Genomic DNA, 23,916 nt, shown 5'->3' with positions numbered 1-23,916 from the left:
GAGTGACTGAAAGAATGATGGTATCCTCAAGTAACAAGAGAGTTCAAAAGAAGGGAGCATTTGGGAAGAATGATAATGAGCTCTGTTTTGGATAGGTTAAAATTGATATGCCTATAAGATGGACATTTAAGATTTTCAATAGGCAAATAAATGCAAATTGGTGATGCAAAACTGGAGTTGAACAAATAACTCTGGGAATCATTTGCATGGAGAAAAGTGAACCCAAAGGAGCTAATGAGATCATCTAGAAAGATAATATAAAGGGGTCTACCCTTGGAGGGAGGGGAAAAAACACCTGTAATTGGTGGGCTTATCCTGGAGGTAAGATAAAGGAAAGGAGCCTGAGAAAGACAACTCTGGCAGGCAGGAAGAAGATCAAGACAGAGATGCCATGAAAACCTAGAGAGGAGAGAGTGTCCTGGAGAAGAGGATGATCAACAGTGTCAATGGCTACAGGGAGATCACAAAGGATAGAGATAAAGAAAACCCATTAGATATGGCAATGAAGAGACCATTCATAACTTGCGATCTCTCCCCTCTAGAGTTTACAGTAGAAAAAGAGAGGAAATTAGAGCATTATCTGCCATGCACTCTAGATTTCAAAGGGTTCAGAAAAATGATAGGAAAATCCTATCAACTATAGAGGGAGTCATCGCAGGGGGACAGGAGACTCTTAAGATAAAAGTTCTGAAGACAAAAGGAGAAACCATTCCAATGAAAAGGAAAAAAAATCAAGAGTTGTGTGAAAAAAATATGTGGATACACAGGGAACTCATCAACCAACTTACATTTTTTAAAGAAACAGAAGATTGGTTCTGGCTAAGAGAGTGGTAGATCTAATTAGATCTAATTAGTTTCTAAATGAGATACACAATACACAATAATAAGTGGCCATAGTAATGTAAGTTATCATAAACCCAAAGATCCAAGCTTTGGGAACAAAAACTCATTATTTGACAAAATCTCCATGGAAAATAGGAAAGCAGCTTGGCAGAAACTAGGTGTAGATCAATATCTCAAACCATATATCAAGATAAGGTCAGAATGGGTACATGATTTAGGCATTAAGGGTAATACCATAAGCAAATTAGGGGAGCATGAAATAGTTTGCCTCTCAGATCTATGGATCATGGGTAAAAATATGACTAAAAAAGAGAGAGCATTATAGATAAAAATGAATGATTTTATTACATTAAATTAAAAAGATTTTGCAAACAAAACCAATGCTGCCAAAATTAGAAGGAAAGCAAAAAATAGGAGTGGGGGAGAGGAGAAGGGTAGATTTTACAGCAAATTTCTCTGATAAAAGGCCTAATTCCTCAAATATGTAGAGAACTGATTCAAATTTATAAGAATATGTTATTCCCCAACTGATAAATTACCCAATGATATGAAAAGGCAGTTTTCAGAAAAAGAAATCAAAGCTATCTATAGTCATATGAAAAAAAAATGCTCTAAATTAATATTGATTAGAGAAATGCAAATTAAAACAACTCTGAGGTACTATCTCACATCTAACACATTGGCTAATATGACAGAAAAGGAAAATGACAAATGTTGAAGGGATGTGGGAAAATTGGTGGAATTATGGACTGATCCAACCATTCTGGAAAACAAATTGTATCATTGCCAAAGGACTACAAAATTGTTCATATCCTTTGACCCAGCAATACAACAACTAGGTCTCTATTCCAAAGAGATCAAAGAAGGGGAAAAGAACTTATTTTTACAAAAATATTTATGGCAGCTCTTTTTGTGATGGCAAAAAAAAGTGGACATTGAGGAGATATCCATCAATTTGGGAATAATTGAACAAATTATATTATTGATTGTGATGGAATACTATTGTGTTATAAGAAATGACAAGCTGAATGCTTTCAGAAAAAACCCTAGAAATATTTACCTGAACTAGTGCAAAGTGAGCAGAACTAGAAGAACATTGTATACAGTAACAGAAATATTGTATGATGATCAACTGTGAATGATTTAGCTATTCTCAACAACACAGTGATCTAAGACAATTCCAAAGGATTCACGATTAAAAACTGCTATCCACATCCAGAGAAAGAACTGAATCTGAATGTAGATCAAAGCATACTTTTTTTTTACTTTCTTATAATTTTTCTTCAGTTTTTTGTCAATGTTTTCCTTCAAGACACAACTAAAACAAAAATATTTTTTGCATGACTGCACGTGTATAACCCGTATCAAATTGCTTGCCTTCTCAGTGAGGGAGGAGAGGAAGAAGGGAGGAAGAGAATTTGGAACCCAAATTTTTTTAAATACATTTTTTAAAATTTTTAGACTTAAATGGAAAAAATTAAATATTTTTAAAAGGAAAGAACGAAACAAAGGTAGGTAACCTAAGATGAATATAAGAATGTAATATGGTCCTGTAAGAATGCTAATGAATGCTAAATAAGTGCCATGAATGATAAAGAATAAATTGAGCTGAAACTGACAAGGGAAGTTAAAGACAATAAGATATTTTTGTAAAACTGTATGGAGGAGGGGAAGGAAAGATCACAGAAAGAATAGAACCTTTTCCTGGGGTAGATGAAGCATTAATAACTAACAAGAGGGAGAAGGCACAACTATTCAAATTACTTTGTTAATATTTTCTCTGCCAATGATAATGACCTGTGCAATGGAAAAGCTAGAAAAAATGACTTAGTAAAAAGCTAGTAAGAGAGGACCAAGGTACCCTTGGTGTACCTTGAATACTTGATTATTGATGAATATGGTATATCGATGAATTATATTGATGAATTCAAGTCATCTAACCCATATGAACTTCATCCTCAGGTGCTAAAGGAGCTAGTGGATTTGTTTACTGAACCATCAATACCATTTAAAAGATGTGGAAAACTGGAGAGATACTATAAGATCAGAATAGGTTTGTTGTCTCAGTTTTCATTAAAGGAGGAAAAAAAATAGACTATAGACCAGTGAGCTTGACTTCTATTTTTGGGAAAAGTCTAGAATGAGTCACTCAAGAGATGGTCAATGACTATCTAGAAAGGAAACCATTATTACAAAGAACCAGCATGGTGTATCAAGAACAGGTCATTCCACACTAATTTACTTCCTTTTTTTGACAGGGTTACTAACCTGTTATAGGTTAGTATAGAATATTATACATATAGGTTTCCTAGATTTTAACAAAACCTTTTAAGTATCTCATAATATTCCTATGGAGAATAATAATAGCATTAATACAGCATCTACCATGTAACAAAACACTGTGCTGAGTTTTACAAATACCTCATTTGATCCTCACAACAATCCTGTGAGATAGGTGCTATTATTTTCCACATTTGACAGATGAGGAATCTAAGGCAAACAGAGGTTAAGTAACTTATCCAACTTATCCAATGAGGTTGCATTTAAACTAAGCTTAGTCTTTCTGACTCCAGTCTCAGCATTTTATTTCCTGTACCACCTGGGCAGTTAGATGGTACAATGGATAGAATGCCAGGCCTAGAGTCAGGAAGACTCATCTTCATGAATTTGACCAGGTATTTACTAGCTATGTGACCCTGGGCAAGTTACTTAACTTTCTCATCTGTCAAATGAGCTAGAGAAGGAAATGGCAAACCACTCTTGTATCTTTGCTAAGAAAACCCCAGATGGGGCCACAAAGATGTGAACATGACCAAACAACAACAAAACTTGGAGTTGGTGGGTGGCTCCATTGAGTTCAAATCGAGCCTCAGACATCACCTAGATGTGTGGTCCTGGACTATTCGCTTAAACTTTGATTGCCTTGCAAAATGGATCCACAGGAGAAGGAAAGGCAAACCACTTTGGTATCTTTGCCAAGAAAATTCCAAATGTGTCATAGAGAGTCAGAAACCATTATAAATGACTCAACAACAATAACTTTCTGACTCTAGACCCAGCATTTTATTTACCGTGCCACTGAACTAGAAGATGGAAACCAGTCAATACTACACTAAGATGGATTCAGGGCTGGTTGAATTTCTGGCCATGCTCAAAAAGTGGTTATTCAGTGTAAGTGTGCCATTCCTTACCCATATGTGAGGGTTGGATTATATGCTCTCTACAATCCTTTCCGTTTTAAATATTTTATGATTTAGCAGAACAAGGGATAAAATATAGAAGGCTCCTGATAAGAGCGGGGAAATGCCTTCTATACTCCACCGCAATCTTCTTCTTAGCAACAGTATCTGGAACATAAGAGGTACTTAATAATTACTTGTTGATTAATTAATTGGACAGCTAGGTGGCACAGTAAATAGACTGCCAGCCTGGAGGCAGGAAGACTCATCTTCCTGAGTTCAAAACCAGCCTTAGACACTTACTAGCTGTGTGACCTTGGGCAAGTCACTTAACCCTTTTGCCTCAGATTGGTTGGTTGTTGTCCTTCATTCTTGAAGAGGATCAAAATGACATGACCATTTATAATCAAGTTACAATGTGTCTTGACTGGCTGATCAGACCAATATAAGCTCAGAAGACTCTACCATAGGTTGGGCATGTGAACATTCGGAGTGGGTTTTCTAAATTTGCACATCTTGCATTTTCTTTTGAGCTACAATTCTGCTTTGCTCAAAGAGCACAGCTTCTTCTCTAATGAGGGCACACCATGCTGAGTGATTCTGTGCCAGTGTCTCCTATGTTACATAATTCCAAAGTTCTTAAGAGAGACCCTGAAAGTGTCCTTGCGTTACTTCTTCTGACCACCATGTGAACTCTTCCCCTGTGTGAGTTCTCCAGAAAATAGTCTTTTAGGCAAGGGTATGTTTGGCATTAGAACAACATGGCCAACCCATTGTAGCTTCCTGCAATAGCATTTGAATACTTGTCCGTTTAATTTGGGAAAGGACCTCAGTGACTGGCATCTTATCCTGCCAGATGATCTTCAGAATCTTCCTAAGACAATTCAAATGGAAGTGATTCTATTTCCTGGCATGGCACTGGTGGACTGTCCAGGTTTCGCAGGTATACAACAACGGGGTCAGCACAATGGCTCTGTAGACCTTCAGTTTGGTAGTCAGTCTAATACTTCTCTCCCACACTTTCCTCTGGAGTTTCCTAAACACTGAGTTAGCTCTGGCAATGTAGGTGTCAATCTTATTATTAATGTGTGCATCCCTAGAAAGTATATTGCCAAGGTAAGTGAACTTACCACAGCATTCAAAACTTCTTCATTAGATGTAATCAGTGGTTCCACATATGGATGGTGTGGTGGTGACTGAAGGAATACATGTGTTTTTGTGGTGTTTCTTGGGGTCACAGCTTTTGTTGAATGTGAATACTTAGCTTGAAAAGAATGTCTATGATCAGTTCAGCATTCTGTGCCATACATTGCCTTTGTTACTCTCACATCCTATCTCTTCCCCTTACAATCACATAGTCTATTAAATGCTAATGTTTGCTGTGAGGGTGCATCCACAAAGTTTTATTGCATTTAGCTAAATGGAAAACAGTGTCGGTGATGAGAAGATCATGAGATGCACAGATCTTCAGTACTAAGTGATGATTGCTGTTGCTGTTTCCAATTCCATAATTTCCAAGGACTCCCTTCCATGACTGGTAGTCTGAGGCTACTCTTAACATTAAAGTTTCCCAGAATTACAAACTTGTCTTCTTTTGGCACATTAATGATAAGGGTCTCCAGGTCTTCGTAAAATTTTTCTTTGACCTCATCAGAATTTGCCATGGTTGGAACATAGGCACTAATGATGATGGCATGGCGTTTTCTTGCAATCTCATTGTCATGAGCCTGTTGTTCAGTCCTTTTGGTAGGCATACAAACTTGTTGACTATATTAGTTTTGATTGCAAAATCTATACCAGCTTCACAGTGCCCCTCTTCACTGCAGTCACTCCAGAAAAATGTGCATCCAGTTCCAACTTCAGTAAGCTGGTCTTCATTTGCCAGCTTTATTTCACTCAGGGCTGCTATTTGGATATGATACCTGCTGAGTTCTATCACAAGAGCTGTTCATCTTTCAGGTTTACTGGATTTTGTGTTGTCTATAAGTGTGCACACAATTCCATGTACTGATGGTGAGCAGAATCATCTTTGTAGAAGCTTTTGTACATTTTCCGTACACATAGGGTGGGATCCTTGCCTGCTTTGATAATCAGGCCAGGGGTAAGCAAGCAGACAATTTTAGGGCACCTTTCCTAGCCTTTCCTCACACCAGAAGGTGAGCAGTACAATCCTTAAAAAGCTTCTCAGACACCCAGGGTACTGTCGAATTCCACTGCTACTTCTGGTAAGAAGACGACCTTATGACCTGGACCACCTGTGAACAGGATTTTTGACTACAGTTCCCAGTGCATCCTCACCTGTTGCTTCATCACTTGCCTGTTGCCACAGGAATTTGAGGTAGGTAAAAATGGTATGGGTGATGTCTTTTGATTCCTGCGTAAATTGGATTTAAGTGAGGCACAGTTGCTTGAAGTCATCGGCCTCACTCTCTTTTTCCAGAGTCATCACAGTCCAGTGGCAGAACAAAGTTAAGATGACTACTGATGGTGTGGCATGCAGGGGGTGACCTTGGCGTCTTCCATGTCTTACCAAGCTCTAAGTTCTCCACAGCACCTCCTTCAGCTGCCTTCATGGCCGTTGGAACGAATTGTTCTCATCCACCCATTCCACCAAGGGAAGTCTTCATTGGCTTGGGGCAGACACCCCCATAACACACTGATGGGTTTGAGATCCCTTGTTTACCCTCAACGTGGTTTAGACCATCTGTCGAAACAATTTACCATGGTGTGGCCACTGTGCGTGCTACAGCTTCTAAGGTTCACAGATGAGAGTTAGGTAGATCAAATGGGCACCAAAGGTGAATGGGCAGCCCTGAAAAAGGCTCAGCAGCCCTCACACCATAGGTGTTAGTCTTCCTGAACACACCCTCCACCCCCCAGCCTCAGATACTTACTAGATGTGTGACCCTGGGCAAGTCACTTAACCCTGTTTGCCTCCGTTTCTTTATCTGTAAAATGAGCTGAAGAAGAAAATGGTAAACCACTTCATTATCTTTGCCAAGAAAAGCCCAAATGTGGTCACAAAGAGTTGGACAAGACAGAAACAACTAAACAATAAGAATCAAGGGAATCCTGAAAAGTTTCTCAATTTATCTGAAAATGAGAACATCATCAGTAGCAACCTTGTGCTGCAGATATGCCTAAATCAATGTGCATGGAGAAAGCATGGTATCCATGGTCTCTAATCTTTCATTAATGTTTCTCAATGCTATTCAGTAAATACCCTCAAAGTCTATCACAGTTTACCCCTATGGGTTCTTCTCCTTATTCCCATCTTCCCTGAATTCTCATTAACAAAATCAGGATGTTATTCTTTTTTATTATTAATTTCCTTTCTCTTTATTCTAAGTGCTAGAAACAGACACTTTGACCCCGTTACAAAGTTTATAGATGCCATATCGACAACTATATTGGCAATATTTTCTGAGGTTAGATTGTCAAGATCCACCCTGAAGAGGTTGTTTACTTTGTCCCAGTTACTTTCCAGCAGGTAGAATAAAGTGCCACCAGGAGGACCATGAAACCCATATGACTTCAGAATCCCAGTAACAAGGTTTCTCATAGGCCTAGTTAACTGAAGTAAGGGGATTAACTTGTCATATTCATTTATCCTTTCTATTTTTTCTGTAAAAATAAGGTAAGAATGAAATTTGTTATACAGTATAGGGCTGTTGTGAGCATAGTCCTTTGTAAAATATAAAAAGCTGTAAAAACATAATTCATTATTTTATTGATGCTTTATTTTGACATCATTTATATTTCCCAATATATCATACTTAGGCATATAAATATATACCCATTAAATATAAATATATAATTTATTATATATGTATAGATCTATAGATTATAATATATAAATATATAAGTATAAAATATCTATAAAAGGCATATAAAATATATCATACTTAGGTACATAAAAGAGAAGGGGAAATTATTTAATGAAAGTAAACCAAACAGGTTTATCAAGGCCAACATTACATACAGAGCTCCATAACCATAATCTCCCCTGTTCTTTGCCTTCCCTCACTGTAAATAAGTAAGGAAAGTGCATTTTCATATGTCCTTTGGAGACAAATGTTACTATTGTAATTTTACACTACTCAGTTTCACATGCTTTACATTATGGCGGCCATCGTATATATTGCTTTCCAGTTCATAAAAGTGTTCCCAAGCCTCCCTGTGTTTTTGTACTCTCTCCATTATATCTATGATCCATGCACCAAAATTTGTGTAACCATTCTTTAATCAATGGACATCATGTTTGTTTCTAGTCTTTTATAAACACAAAACAGTGAAATTATTGTTTAGTGTATACAGGACCTTTCTATCATTGACTTCAGGTTATATACCTAACAGTGGCTCCTCTGGGTCAAATTGTATGGACATTTTAGTCATTTTCTCAGTATATTTCCAAATTACTTCACAGAATGGTGGGACTAGTCCACAGCTTCACCAACAGTACATTATCATACCTGTCTTTTCACAACCTTCAACATTAGCTTCTACCAACTTTTATTATCTTTACCAAATTGCTGAGTAAGAAGTGAAACCTCGAAGTTTATTATTACTATTATTATTATTCATATCTCTCATTAGTAATTTGGAGTGATCCTTCACATCGTTGTTAATAGCATGCCTATCTCAGAGATATTGCCGGTTTGGTTCCAGACCACCACAATGAAGTAAATATCGCAATAAAGCAAGACACGTGAATTTGTTTTATTTCCACATACCTTAATTAAAAATACTTTCTATTAACAATACTTTCTCACTAAAAAAATACTAACCATCATCTGAGCCTTCAGTGAGTGATAATCTTTTTGTTGGTGGAGGGTCTTGCCTTGATATTGATGCCTGTTGATAGATAATGGTGGTGGTTGCTGAAGGTTGGAGTGGCTGCAATTTCTTAGGACAATGAAGTTTGCCACATAGATGAACTCTTTCTTCCAGTTGAACACTTAGAGGCCATTGTAGGGCTATTATTTGACCCAATTTTAATATTATTGTGTCTCAGGTAATAAGAAGGCCGGAGGAGAGGAACAGTTTGGTCAGTCAGAACACATACAATATTTATTGATGAAACTGTCTTGTATAAGCACAAGTTTGTTGGGCTCCAAAACAATTACAAGAGTAATATCAAAGATCACTGATCACAGGTCCCCATAGCACATAATGAAGAAAATGTCTGAAATACTGTAAGAATTATCAAAATATGACACATAGACAAAATGTGAGCACATGCTGTTGAAAAAATGGCGCCAATAGACTTGCTTGACACAGGGTTGCCATAAACCTTCAATTTGTAGAAAACACAATATCTATGAAATGCAATAAGGTGAAGCACAATAAAACAAGGTATACCTCTACAAATTCTTTTGAAATTGTTCATATCCTTTTACTACTGATCTATTAGAATGTGGCTTTTGGGCTAATAGATTTCTACCATTGTAGATAAAATACCATGTATTTTCAATACCATAAAATACCATGTATTTTAGATAATATATTCTTATCAGAGATATTTAATGCACAGATTTTTCCCAAACTGGCTGTTTCCTTTCTTATCCTACTTGCATTATTTTTAATGCTAAAAACTTTTCAAATCCATGTAATCAAAATTATCTGTTTTATCATTTGTTATTTATCATTATTCTTTGTTTAATAAAGAATCCCATCCCTTTCCCTCTACAACCATGAAATGCCTGATATCGATAAAATTTTTTATGGTATGACATTTACTCTTCAGATCATGTATCTGCATTTAACTTATTATTTTTATAGTGTATGATGCTTGTCTATACCTAAGTCTTGCCTACCAGTTTTGCAGTTTTCCCAGAAGTTTTTGACAGAGTTCTTCCCCAGGTAATTTATGCTCTTGGATCCAACAAACTCTTTGTGATTGAATTGAGCTATTTGTGATTCACCCTGTTCCATTCTGAACCAGTCTGTCCCAATGACTATGTTTCTTTTTTTAAGTAGTCTCAAGCAGTTTTTGATGATTACTATTTCACAGTATAATTTGAGCTTTGAAGCTCTTTTTGTGGTGGCAAAGAATTGGAAATCAAGGGGATGCCCATCAATTGGGGAATGGCTAAACAAGTTGTGGTATATAACTGTAATGGAATACTACTGTACTATAAGAAATGAGGAGCAGACAGATTTCATAATAACCTGGAGAGACTTATATAAACTGATGCTGAGTGAGAAGAGCAGAACCAGGAGAAATCCATACAAAATTACAGACACAACATATGTGTGATGACTTTGATAGACTGGGCTCCTCTGAGCAATGTAAGATTATAAGACAACTGCAAAAGACTCATGATCAAAAGAGATATCCACATCCAGTGAAAGAGCTGTGGAGTCTGAATACAGATTGAAGCAAACTACTTGCTCTGTTTCTTTTTCTTGTTTTGTTTTGCTTCCTCTTTCCCACTGATCATTCCATCAGTTATAATCCTTCTTTCTGATCTGACTAATGATTAGTGTGAAGATATTTGTAAATCCTATATTTGATTGCATGGCAGGGGTCGCGGAGGAAAAGGAGGGGGAGAAAATTTGAAACTCAAGAGACTGTGAAACTGAATATTGTAAACTAAAAGTAAATAAACACATTTTAAAAAATAATTTGGGCTTTGAAAGTATTATGCCCTCATTTCTGCTTTTTTAATTATTTCTCTTAAGAATCCAGATGTTTTTCCCCCCTCCAAATGATTTTTATTATTTCATCTAGCTCTGTAAATGACCCTTCAGCAAATCTGTTCTTTTTTTAGCTAGTATTTTTATTATACTGGCACAACCCAATCACTTACACTGAACACCCATTCAGGTATCCAAAATATTCTTAATTTCTTTAAGAGATGTATTGTAATTTGACCTATATACAGGAATGTGTTGGAGCCAGGAGAGATGATTATTAAGTTTTCTGTGTGAAAATTTACACCTCAGAAATTGGCAAAAGCTACAAACAAGGGCTTAAGTCATGCCCTTGTTGATTGTCTAGACTTAAAGTATTAATAATGAAGATTATACTCAAAAGTATGTCTATATCAGCAATGTAATATTCACAATGCCTATGGCAATTAAAAATATGCTGATGTGATTATTAATCACAAAATATATCAGTCTTGCTATATGGGGGGTAAAGCTAGAACATTTATTAAAACACCAAATGACTGAGTCCCAAAACCAGAAAGTCAAAGCCATCGGAGTAGTTATGAAATTGGCACAGGTAGATAAAGTAGAAAGCACCCACATTCTCAAGCCTTTAAAACAGAACAGGCTACCTCAGGCAAAGGTCTTCTTCTCCCCACTCATAGCAACTACTCAGCATCCAGGAAGCATGCTCCCAGCAGCTCTTACCCCTGGCAGTCCTCAGCAGGAGTCCTTAGCAGAAATTCTGGCTGGCTCAAAAAGGGGTTCGCACCTCCACCTCCACCTAGGCACTACCGCTACCACTGCCGCTGCCGCCGTCGCCGCCACTGCTAGTCACTGCAGGAACTCTAGCTTGGCTTCTGCTTCCTCTTGCCCCACCCCTTCCTGCTACATCAGCAAGTCCAATGGAGCAAGGAAGATCTTTAAATCCCATAACCCTTACATTCGGTCCCAAGATCTTTCATGTCCCTTACTTGGCAAAAATACATTAGGAATAACTGGTGTCAAGAAAATTTCACAACAATATAACAAGGATAGCACACAATAAACACAGGAAACCATATTTTAGGGTGGGGTTTGAGCACAAGCTCCCGATAATTCCCCCCACTCTGAACAAATGGGGCCCCAAAATCTTGTGGTAAGGGGTGAAGGTCTCTTATTCCATGGCTACTTGCTGCTGAAATTGGATGTAGAGCTGTCTCTGTCCCAAGGGGTCCTATTTGAAAGGTCAGTTCTTAATATGCTTGATGCCAGGTCCAAGGGTGACACATCACAGTTGCAGACAGGGGGTGACATCCTGCTTAAGCTATCAGGCATCTACAGGTGGAGGGTACCAAGCCTGCGGAAACAAATCTAGCAAACAAGATAAACAGACAAAAAGTCAAGAAGAAGCAAAGAGACAATAACCAGACTATTGTAGCCTCACTCACGGTAGAATAAATGAGTTAAGGGTACAATTTTGTAATCATCTTTTCCAGAATAAACAATAGTTACAGTGTTATCCCTCCCATGTGCTATAATCTCTGCAGCCTTTGGAACATCATCTGGCTTCCATTTTGCCCATACTTTAGCTCCTCCCACAGAGAGACTGTTGTTAAATATTTATCAGCCTACCCTTGAGGTCTTTAATGTGCCATGGTAGGTTAACTCTGAGGATATGTGTATATATGTATATCAGCAATGCCATATTCACAATGCCTATGGAAATTATAGATATGATGATATAATTATCCATCACAAAATACATCATGCTTGGGGGAATAAGCTAGAAAATTTATTAAGATACCAAAAGACTGAGTTCCAAAACCAGAAAGTCAAAGCCATCAGAGTAGTTATGAAGTTGGCACAGGTAGATAAGGTAGAAAGCACCCACATTCTCAAGCCTTTAAAACAGAACAGGCTACCTCAGGCAAAGGTCCTCCTCTCCCCATTCACAGCAACCACCCAGCATCTGGGAAGCGTGCTCCCAGCAGCTCTGGCCCCTGGCAGTCCTCAGCAGGAGTCCTTAGCAGAAATTCTGGCTAACCAAAAAGGGCTTCGCGCTGCCGCTGCCTCTGCTGCTGCTGCCGCCGTTGCCACCACTGCTAGCCACTGCAGGAACTCTAGTTTTGCTTCCGCTTCCTCTTGCTCCACCCCTTCTTGCTACGTCAGCAAGTCCAATGGGGCATGGAAGATCTTTAAATCCCATAACCCTTACATTATGCATGTATGCATATATATATATATATATGTGTGTGTGTGTGTGTGTGTATATATATATATATACACATGTATGTATATAGAGATGTTGTTGTTTACTGTGGTTTCCCTTTATTTGTTCCCAGATTTTACTATTTTTCTATAGAAACTATACTGATTTTGTAAGTTTATTTTGAATGCTACTACCTTAATGAAACTATTATTGACTATTTTCTTTGCTTATTTTCTAAGTAAGTTGCATCCTAGCTGAAACACCACTCTGCATCCAGAGTTTCCATTTACTGCTTCCCCAGAGAACTGCTGATATCATCTCCTGAGTTGCTTCCTCCAAAGTCACCATTTGCTATTTCTTATTTTTATTAAGGGGAGAAGGCAAGGATTTGGGGTTAAGTGACTTGCCCAAGGTCACACAGCTGGTGTGTCAAGTGGCTGTCTGAGGCCAGATTTGAACTCAGGTCCTCCTGCCTCCAGGGCCAGTGCTCTATTCACTGCACCACCATTTGCTTTTTCTAAAGGGCTAATGTCCTCTGTTGCTTTTCCTTTGAATTGCAACTGTTATATTATATCTACCTCACATTGAGTGCTCATAGCTTTTTTATGAGTCAACCCATCAACTCAGGGCTATTTTCTACTCTTCTTAGAAGATAAACCAAAAACTTCACTTAGCTAACTAAGGTAAGACTTCCTCAGATGGGGGGGTTTGTTTTTATTAATATTCTTTTTCTTTCTCATGGGATTTCCCTCAAGACTGATTGAAGGACACAAGTAGCAGAGTTAAGATTTGCAAAAATAATGTTCACCTTTTCCTCCTAGACCAGAGCAAAGGAAGAAGGGGTAGGGAACAATATTGAGATATGGAGAGCAAAGGGAGAGAAAAGGAGAGTGTAAAGGGAAGTTCAAATGACCTCAGTTTCATTTTTAAGAGAAGAATTTGGTCCTCTTCCTAAGAAGGTGGAAGAATAGCATAGATGAATTGTAAAGAGAAGTGATTATTGTAATACTCTAGGCTATGGATGAAGAGATCTTGATCTAGGGTGGTAACAATGGAAAAGGAAAGGAAGAAATAGATATAAGACATTACAAAAGAATTCATAGGATATGATCTCTGCATATAGAGGAAGTGGGAGTGGACAGACTTAAGGAAGACTCCAGAGTTTTGAGGGCATTTAGGTGACACAATGGATAAAGTCACAGGCATGGAGGCAGGAAGACTCATCTTCCTAAGTTCAAATCTGGTTTCAGACACTTACTATCTATGTGTCCCTGGGCAAGTCATTTAACCCTGTTTGCCTCAGTTTCCTCATGTATAAAAATGAGCTGGATAAGGAAATGGCAAACCACTCCAATATCTTTGCCAAGAAAAACCCAAATGGGCTCATGAAGAGTTGGGCACATCTGGAAAAAAAAAAGACTGAACAACAATTACCAGGGTTTTTAGCTAAAAGGATGATAATATTATTGACAGAAATGGGTAGGTTCAGAGAGAAAACTGACTTGGGGAGAGAGAATATATTTAAATTTTGGTTAGACTTCTCACCCAGAGAAATTATCTTGAAGTCTTGGTGGAATAATAATATTGGTAAATAAACTCCTCTGAACATTTTCCATGTTTCTAGGGACTTTGAACCTGGGAAGAAATTTCATACTATTTTCCTCCCTCATTTCAGAAGCCACTCAAATGAGATGAAGAGAAGTCATATGGAGAGATGGGGAAAAAAGGATAATTGTGAACCATAGAGGGCCTCTATGTTTTTTCTTTCAAATCAGCAAGGAATTAGAAGATTGAGCTCTATCTCTGTTACAGAAAATGGGGAAAACAAGCAGAGCTGAGACCTTATGGCATCAAAGAACATAGGAAGAGACCTAAAGGGACCATTAGATGAAGGTAGGTAAGAACATTGGAATCCAGTTCATATCCATTGTCTTCCCTTAGCCTCCCTAGAACAATATCCAGGGATGGTCCTAGATATCCTTGACCTATTGTCTTTACCTTTCTTATTCCTTTTGTCTTTATGTCAATACAAAGCCTAGCACAATTTTTTTGCATAGATTATAGACATATAATAAATGCTTATTCATCAGTGCAGAGGTAGAAAGAAACTTGGAGATCCAGTCCAACTTCCTTATGATACTGATGAGATTATTGATGTCCAAAGAGGAGAAAAATGACTTTCTAAAGTTACATGATTCATTAATTTAGATTTAAATCTAGGTTCTCTGTCTTCCAGTTCATTATTTCCACTGCATCATAATTTGGAAAATAGGCGCTCAATCTCTATTTCTTGATCAACTGGTATCTCTCATAGTTAAATTATCTCTATTTAGGCATCTCTATCTTTATCAAAACACATTGACTTTACTATAGCAGTGGTTTGTATTGCTCACTGATAAAGCCAAATTTTGTTGTTCGGTTGTTTCCAGTTATATCCAAATCTTAGTGACCCCATTTGGGGTTTCCTTGGTAAAGATATTGGAGTAATTTTTCATGTCCTTCTCCAGTTCATTTTACAGATGAGGAAGCTGAGGTAAACAAGGTTAAGAGACTTGCCCAGAGTCACTCAGTAAATATATGAGGTCAGATTTGAACTCAAGTCTGCCTAACTCCGGGTCTGGAGCACTATCTACTGTACCATCTCGCCACCAAATATACATGAATAAATATCATTGAAATGGAATTCGAGTAACACTAAATAGATCATTTGTTTTGCCAGGTAAATTTAACAGTTTGCCATGAAAAGTCAATATAAGCTCATAGGATCACAGATTTTGAGCTGAAGGAGACTATATCTAATCCAACTCATTTTAAAGAGAAGAAAATTGAAGGCTATAGAGATTGAGCCACTTGTCCAAGGCAAATGGCAAAGCTGGAATTTGAGCAAAGGTCCTCACATTCCAAATCAGGCATTTCATTCAATTTGTCCCATTTATTATTCCATAGATATTCAGTATGGCATTTGGGTTTTAATGGCTATTACCTGACAGTTCACCTTTCCTGAGAAGTAGTTCTGAATATATGTCTTAACTTTTGCTTTTCCTTTCCTCCCTCCTCCTCCTAAACACCCAAATCCCCTACATAGACAAAGTAGACAGGATATTTTTATGCAGTGGAAAGTTATGATCCATATGAAGGGCACCTAGTCAACTTTCAGTCATTCAGTCTAATTAGGTCAAAATCAACAAATAGGAAAGAAAGCTATTACCATTGTGCTTGAATAACTGAGTTTATTAGGAGGATAACAAAAGACTTTCACTGAATCTCCAGAGACTGCAAAGGTATTCGGAAATGATAAAAATTCATTCTTTTAGTGGTGCAATCATCTCATCTCTGCTAAATGCAATTATTTTATAAAATAAATTATTAAAATGTAAAATATAATAAACATGCATCATCATGACAACTATATCATTTTGTTTTGTTCAATCTGTTTTGCATTGCTCAGGAAAGCATCTAACTCACAGTAAGTGGGCCCTGCCTGACTCGAGTCACCCCAAAAGCAGATGTTGTGCTAAAGGAGCAGGAGGTAAAAATAGCGGATGGGTGAGAGATAAGAGTCCAAGAAATCAAATCTACATTTTCCTGAAAATGTACTTTTTGGGTAGTGAGAAGTTTTTACACTGCGATTCAACAGGAAGGCCGGGGTGTAATCAGTTTCTATTATTGAAGTCTTCAGATGAAACAGGACTGGAGTAGAGTCAGTACTTTATCCTTTCCTCCTTTCTCTTCCATGTTGCCCTGAGGTCCTTAGCGCACAAAAGAGTTGCAGGGGCCACATCTTGAGCGAGGGCCACAGGGTCCACAAGGGGCACATGGGACACAAGGATTGCTGATTGGGCAAGGACCAATGGGCTTGCCACAGGCATTGGTTGTTGCACAGGGATTGCAGGGAAGTCTGGGGAGACAAAATTAATGGAGTTGAGTTATTTGGGTGAAGGGCAACTTCGGTTACAAGAGACGGAAATAAAAAGAACTAATAACCTCCCAGTAGAATATAAATCATGTGAAGGCAGATGCTGGGGATACTAGCACAGTGTCTGTTGCATAAATGGTGCTTTAAAAAATGTTTGTTGGATTTAATTGGATCATATTATGACTTTCATTCCCAAGATGAATCCTTGAATGATTTGGTGAATCTGTGATCTCATCAAGGTGAATCTACACTTCCTCTGAAAAAGTGAATCACAACCCTTCCATGTCTTCTCATCTTCTTCAAATCTTGTCCCAGTCCTCCCATAAACCCTCCAAGAAAAAAAAAATCTATCCTTGTGCTTACTGCAGGCCTTTCTTTAAATCATTTGATGTTCCATGCATATCAATACAGCCCTTGACCTCATATCTATTATCACTCACTCTCCCTATCTTTACCAAGATACATTAACTTCATAGCTATATTGAAGAGCTCTATAGATCATACATTTCCCATTTAAAATCTGTACATTACCATGGGTAATATACTACACCCTACTTAGCCCTTCCATGTTCATACAGTAATAGATGCAGGGTTGGAAGCCCATCTAGTCCAAATTCCTCATTTTACAGAGCAGGAAACTAAAGCATGAGGAGGGTAAGTAGCCTTGTAAGGTCACAGAGTAGTAAGAAGCAAAGGTAGGTTTTATACCCATGTCCTCTCCAGAACCACTGTACCATGCTACTCCCCCACTTCCAACACTGCTCTTTCCATTTGAAATGAGTTATTAGCTTATCCCCTCCCCACCCACCCCCAAAAAATCACGACACCAAGGAAGAAATCACCAGTATTGGACTTACTTGCAATCCTCACTCTCCAGTAGACCTTGGTATGTTGCAATCTCACACTCAAGACGGGCCCGGACATCCAGGAGCACCTGGTACTCTTGGTTCTGCCTCTCTAGGTCACCGCGGATCTCAGCCAGCTGGTCTTCAACATTGGTGATCATACACTGTACCTGGGATAGCTGGGAGCTGTAACGGGCCTCAGTCTCTGTCAGAGTGTTTTCAAGAGAATCTCTCTGTGATGGAGAAGAAAAATGAATGTTAGGAAATGGTAACTGCTCTTCATTCATGATAGTATTGACCTCCCCAAAATTCAGTTGTTTCTCTCTTCTCCCACACACTTTTCTATCATTCTAGTTGTCACAAAGCAGAGAACTCTCTTGGGGCCTATATTAAAGAATCTGATAATTGGAAAGGGGCCTCAGAGACTATCTAAAACCTAACCATACTGTTCTACACCACATCAGATAAATAGTCCTATACAACCTTTGCTGAAAGACTTTCAATAATGGGGAACCCAGGACCTCCCAAGGCAGACGATTCTACTTTGGGACAACTCCAACTGTTAGGAGATTTTAGTCTGACAGAATACAGAGAACTTCTCACCTCTCCAGGCCAGGATGCCCCACTCAGTTTAATGTAGCCTAAGAGCACATAGGCCTTCTTGGCTGCTGCATCACAATGCTGACTCACATTGATTTTACAATTCTCTAAAATCCCCAGATCGTTCTCAGAAAAATTGCTATGTAATCATTCCTCCTACATCTTGTGAAATTGATATTTTGGACCTTAAACTGCAATACTTTACATTTATCCTGGTTAAATCTTATCTCATTCAAATTAGCTGAATGCTCTGACTTGTTAAGACCTTTTCAGGTGCTCATTCTTTCATCTAGTGTTAAAGTTGCCCACCAGGTTATGCTGGGCCTGCAGCTCAATCTCCAGGGCGTTGACAGTGCGCCTCAGCTCAATGATCTCAGCCTGGCAGTTCTGCAGCTGTTCAGAGCTGGACACCACCTGCTTGTTCAGTTCCTCTGTCTGAAATGTCACAAGAGGAGAGCAAAAAGGTAAGAACATGATCCTTAAGGCTCCAGGAAATTTCTGGTTGTACAGTGGCCATGAGGTAGGCCCTCACCTGAGTGGTGAACCATTCTTCCACATCTCTGCGGTTGTTCTCCACCACAGTCTCATACTGACACCGGGTCTCATTCAGGATCCTGTTCAGGTCCACAGTTGGGGCAGCGTCCACCTCCACGTTGAGACGCTCCCCAATCTGGCATCGCAGGGTATTGACTTCCTGGGGAAGAAAAGAGTCAAAGTAAATGTAAAGAAATCTGGTAACTTTTTTCCCTGAAAGACCTATAAAGTTTTCTAAGGATTCTATAGATTCCATCAGCCACAGACTAAAACTAGACCTCCATCAACAGGAGAAAATCTGGCCACTTTGTCTTATTAAAAGAGTACCACTGCCAGAGCTCTCTTCTTTATAGTGCCACTGCCCTAGTATTTTTTCTTGGGAGAAGCCCAAGGCCAATCATGTCTAAAGTCTCCTGCAATGGAATCCAGCACTTGATTCCCATGCAACTACACATACCCCTATGGAGAAAGGGAGAGTAGCACTGTCAGGAGGAAGGAAGGAAGGAAGGAAGGAAGGAAGGAAGGAAGGAAGGAAGGAAGGAAGAGGGAAGAAGGAAAGAAGGGATGGAGGGAAGAAGAAAAGAAGTGAGAGAGGAAGCAAGGAAGGGAGGGAGGGAGAGAAAGGAGGGCAAAAAAGAAGGAGGAAAAGGGAGGGAGAGAGCTAAGAAAGAAGGAAAAGATGGAAGGGAGGAGGAAGGGAGGGAGAGGAAAGGAGTAAAAGTAAAAGAATGCTTGAGGTGTTCATCCTTGGACAGAATTGAGCTATCCAGTAAAATGTTTGACTCTCACAGTAGAAATAGAGTTCCCATGAAGGAAAACTTCTAGTCATTTCACTCTTAACCTCTTTCACACATTCCCATAGGCTATCACAGAGTCAAAGTCTTTACTCTCTGAAGCAGAACTAACCAAACCATAAATTTGTCAGGATTTAGCATCCTGTGGTGTTCTGCCAAAAGCACCAGGCTAGGATGGAGACCTGCATTCTGGTTTCTGAACACTTCTGTGCTCCAAACTTCAGTATCCTCTTCTATGACAAAGGAGGTCCCCAAGGCCCCTTCCAGCTCTCTCCTATTCCTTCTGAAGCCATAAGGGTTTCCATTATGAATGCAGAAAAGGAGGCCATAGAAAACTGCCCTGCTGCTGACCTTATTTCATGAATGTATGCATCAGTTTTTCTTTGCTCAGGTGTGTGGCCTCAAGCAGAAAATTCCAATTCCATATCATGTATCCAATTTGCACATTACTCATTCTCTCATTTTATGTAATAGGATTTGTTACTAAAATAACTTCCCTAGATCCTTGGGGCATAACAAATGGCCTCTCTGCCTCCTACTCCCACTTATTACATGACAGCAGGTTCCAGCATGTTTGGGTCCCACAGGTGCTCAGCATGCCCTACCTGCTCATGGTTCTGCTTGAGACAGAGCAGCTCCTCCTTCAGGGACTCCACTTGGGCCTCCAGGTCAGACTTGCACAGGGTCAGATTATCCAGAATCCTGCGCAGGCTGTTGATGTCAGCCTCCACCAGTTGGCGCAGGGACAACTCGGTCTCGTACCTGTGACCCCAAGGAGGTGATGATCAGTGAAGGGAGAGGTGGGAATGAGTCCTGACTTAGACTCTATGGTTTGTCTGTTTTAATTTTCATCCTACTGTTTCTAATTAAGACCTGGGGGTGATAGCAGCCATTTCTCTCCGTTTCCTTAATCACCTTTGCACAGGGTGTCCCTTTTGTCTCAGCTCAGTTAGCTTAAAACTGCACTGAGACTTTTGGGACACCTCACATTAAGCCTTCACAGAATATCTTACTGCACTCCCCCACTCCTGATATCCCCTCCCCCTAAAGCTTAGACATCAGACAGTACACTGTTTAAAGTTTATGCAGACCATCAAAAACTGGAGAGCTTAATATTAGGAAAAGGAAGTTCAGTAATCATTTGTATTCCCAAGATAAAACACCTTCACCATGCCTGAGGTTTGTTCTGTATGCAGCAAGGGAAACAGCATGATGGAGTGAATTTGGAAACAGAAGGTCTTAATGACTTGACATTTTTTCACTGTGGAATCTTGGCCAAGTCACTTCAACACCTCTGAGCCACAATTATCTCCACATATAAATAGGGGGAGTTGGACTAGAGCTCTCCCAAAGACCCTTCTAGCATTGAAGATCTGTGATTCCAATATATCTTTATGGTGAAAATGCAAAGAAAGAGTCTTGGGTGCCATTAATGACAGGTAGAAAAGGTAGCAGACCAAGGAAATTAATAGAAAGATTATTGGGTTTCCAAATCCAGAGGATAAGGTCTGAGTTCTAGTCAAGGCTATACTACTTACTACCTGTGTGACCTTGGACAAGTCACTTCTCTATGCTTCAGTTTCTTTATCTGTAAAAGGAGGAGGGGACCTGATGATATGGCCTAAGGTTAGTTCCAATTCTAGATCTATGATTCTATAATGCTACCTGCATAGAATTTTGGCTAGTAACTTTATCTTTCATGGTCTCTGTTCCCTCAATTAAATGTGGTTGGATCAGACCCCTGAGGTCCTTCCCAGCCCCGATTCCTGTAAGTTTACTGATAATCTCTGCTTCACCATGCCAACTCACTTGGTCCTGAAGTCGTCAGCAGCCAGCTTGGCATTGTCAATTTGTACCACCAACCTGCCATTCTCTGCCTTGGTGCATAAAATCTAGAATATTCCAACAGGGCACACAGGAAACACATTATTAGAGCAGCCAACCATCTATGAGCTTTAAACAACTAGACCCTTCAGCCCCTGGATTTGAGTAATAGAAAAGGCCTGATTGGTTGACCACAGTATCCTTTATGGAATTGTAAAAAGTCATTCATTGTCAATATGAATGTACTGTAAACTCAGAGAATCATTTATGAAAAATGTTATCAGGTAAATTATTTCTCCCCAATATACTCTTCTCCTTGAAAATATTCATAGCCCCCTTCCATTCTGTATGGCTCTTAGTGATATTCCCCCTGCCCTTTCCCACACTACAAATACGCACGCGCACGCACACACACACTTCCAGATATTCCCACTCTTGGCTCCCCAAAGCTTAGAGGCCACCACTTCTGAGCAGAAACTAAGGCTCTTACCTCTCTTTGTATCCCTAATGTTTATTGTAGTGTCTGACACAAAAATAGGCATTTTACAAATGCTTATTTACTAATTTACTAGTAAATGGAACACTGATTAGTTGAGAATAAAGAAGATTGTCCCCTCCCCCCAAAAAAATGGCTATGCTTTCTGCTAAGTCAGGTGTCCTCTCCAGAGTTTTTTGTCAGGGAAGTAAGAGCTTCATGTGCCTAGCTTCAAAGACATGGAGTCATTAAAGTCCTCACGCCAGCCATCGTTAATTTGGCTTGGTGGGTAAGGTGACAATATTGTTTTGCCACCTAGCTCTGGTGTCCTGACTCCTGTGTACTAGGTTGACTCTGCCTCTGACTATTTTTACAGGTGGAAGAAGTCATAGACCATTTCACTCATTCATTTAATGGTCCAAAAAAAAATCAGATTAACAAAAAGCTTAATAAATGTTGAGGGGTTGACTGAAGCTCAAATAAGAAAGATGAATAAGGTCTAACTAAACTCTGCCAGCTTCTTTCTTCAACACCATTTCTCATTTATCATGGAAACAACTGAGAAATTCCACTGACTTTGGTGGATGAATTCTTAGTGCTCTGAAGCAACTCATAATTACAGCTCATTTATGCAAAGTACCATTAACTCCTCTATGATTACCATTATGTAAATAAATATTCATACATAACAGGTCACTGAAAGACAGAGGATGATCAGGGCAAAAATTTAGTCTTCCCTGTAATGATGGGAAATCCCAATGCCAAATTTCAAAAGTCTTAAATTTGGGTGGAATTTGTCTTACCTAGGTTCACAATACAAGTCATTTCTCCTATTTCTTACTCCTTTTGTCTTTGCTATCAAGCCTCAGAATGGCTTTGAGATACCCAACCACCCACTGAATACCTTCTGCTGGAGCTCCTCAATGGTCCTGAAGTAGCACTGGTAATCTGGGCACACATAGGGCACCTGCTCCTGGCACCACTCCTGGATCCTACTCTCCAGCTCAGCATTCTCCCTCTCCAGCTGGCGCACCTTCTCCAGGTAGTTGGCCAGGCGGTCATTCAGGAACTGCATGGTCTCCTTCTCGTTGCCATTGAAAGAGCCTTCACAGAACCAGCCACAGGTGCCCACATTGGCAGGGATGTTGCAGGCCCCAGGGAGGGTGCAGCCATGGCAGCTGGGAGGCAGGCAGGGCCTGGAGGAACAGCTGGTGTGGCAGCTGATGCTAGGCAGGCAGCAGTTGTAAGGCATGGTGCTGAGTAGGATAGTTGGTTGTTCAGTTGAGTACAGAAGACTTGTCCCCAAAGCTGATGAGGTTGTGGAGTCTCTGTCCACCAAGGAGCCTTTATAGGCCTTCAGCAGAGGGTGTGGATGGAGTACCACACCTTTATTTTTACCTCTCTACCCCACAAATTTTCAAATGCCCTTCCCCTCAGCTTGTTATTTACATCCCTCAGAAAAGTCCCTCACCTCATAAAAGATTTTACTTGGGCTTCCTGCTAAGTCAGGACTCCTCTCCAGAGCTTTTGTCAATGAAGTAAGAGCTTCATGGGTCTAGCTTCAAAGAAATAGAATCATTAAAGCCCTCATGCCAGCCATCGTTAATTTGGCTTGGTGGGTAAGGTGACAATGTTGCTCTGCCACCTACCTCTGGTGTCCTGACTCCTGAGTATTAGCTTGACTCTGCTTCTGACTCCTTTTACAGGTGGGAAAAGCCATAGAATTTTTTTCTCCCTTTTTCTGCCCTTCTCACATATCTCTTATTCCAAACTGAGCACCTTCAATATATCTATCAAATAGTCAAATTTTTTGAGCACCTAAGATGTACAACAAATTGTGATAGACACTAGATGGGAGATACAATGAAGTATAGGCACTATTCCTGCCCTCAGGAAGCTCTCAGTTCAGTAGGGACATAAGACGAGTTTCAGAAAGATAGCTTGTAATATAATTCATTGGAACATTTACTAAACACCTATTATGTACCAATGGATGAGGGAAAGGCAAAGCACTCAGTATCTTTGCCAAGAAAACCCCATGGATGCTCTATTGGCACTCTA

General features: G+C 39.5%; 1 protein-coding gene across 1 annotated transcript; it reads right to left on the bottom strand.

The window, feature by feature from the left end:
- Window positions 1–16,077: 16,077 nt before the first annotated feature.
- LOC138146020 (keratin, type I cuticular Ha3-I-like) lies at window positions 16,078–23,107 on the bottom strand. The gene is made up of 7 exons (XM_069067748.1): window positions 22,760–23,107; window positions 21,366–21,448; window positions 20,162–20,318; window positions 18,761–18,922; window positions 18,538–18,663; window positions 17,641–17,861; window positions 16,078–16,765 (listed from the first exon to the last, which is right to left on the bottom strand). The coding sequence occupies exons 1-7, from the start codon at window positions 23,105–23,107 to the stop codon at window positions 16,618–16,620; spliced, it is 1,245 nt and encodes a 414-aa protein (XP_068923849.1). The 3' UTR covers window positions 16,078–16,617.
- Window positions 23,108–23,916: the final 809 nt, after the last annotated feature.

Source organism: Petaurus breviceps, unplaced genomic scaffold (assembly GCF_028583685.1).
Source record: "Petaurus breviceps papuanus isolate PSGF00001 unplaced genomic scaffold, PetGlider_PUasm1.0 90750, whole genome shotgun sequence".
Classification (NCBI taxonomy): domain Eukaryota; kingdom Metazoa; phylum Chordata; class Mammalia; order Diprotodontia; family Petauridae; genus Petaurus; species Petaurus breviceps.
Note: the sequence above shows the minus strand (reverse complement) of the source record. Positions and strands in the feature narration are given on the sequence as shown.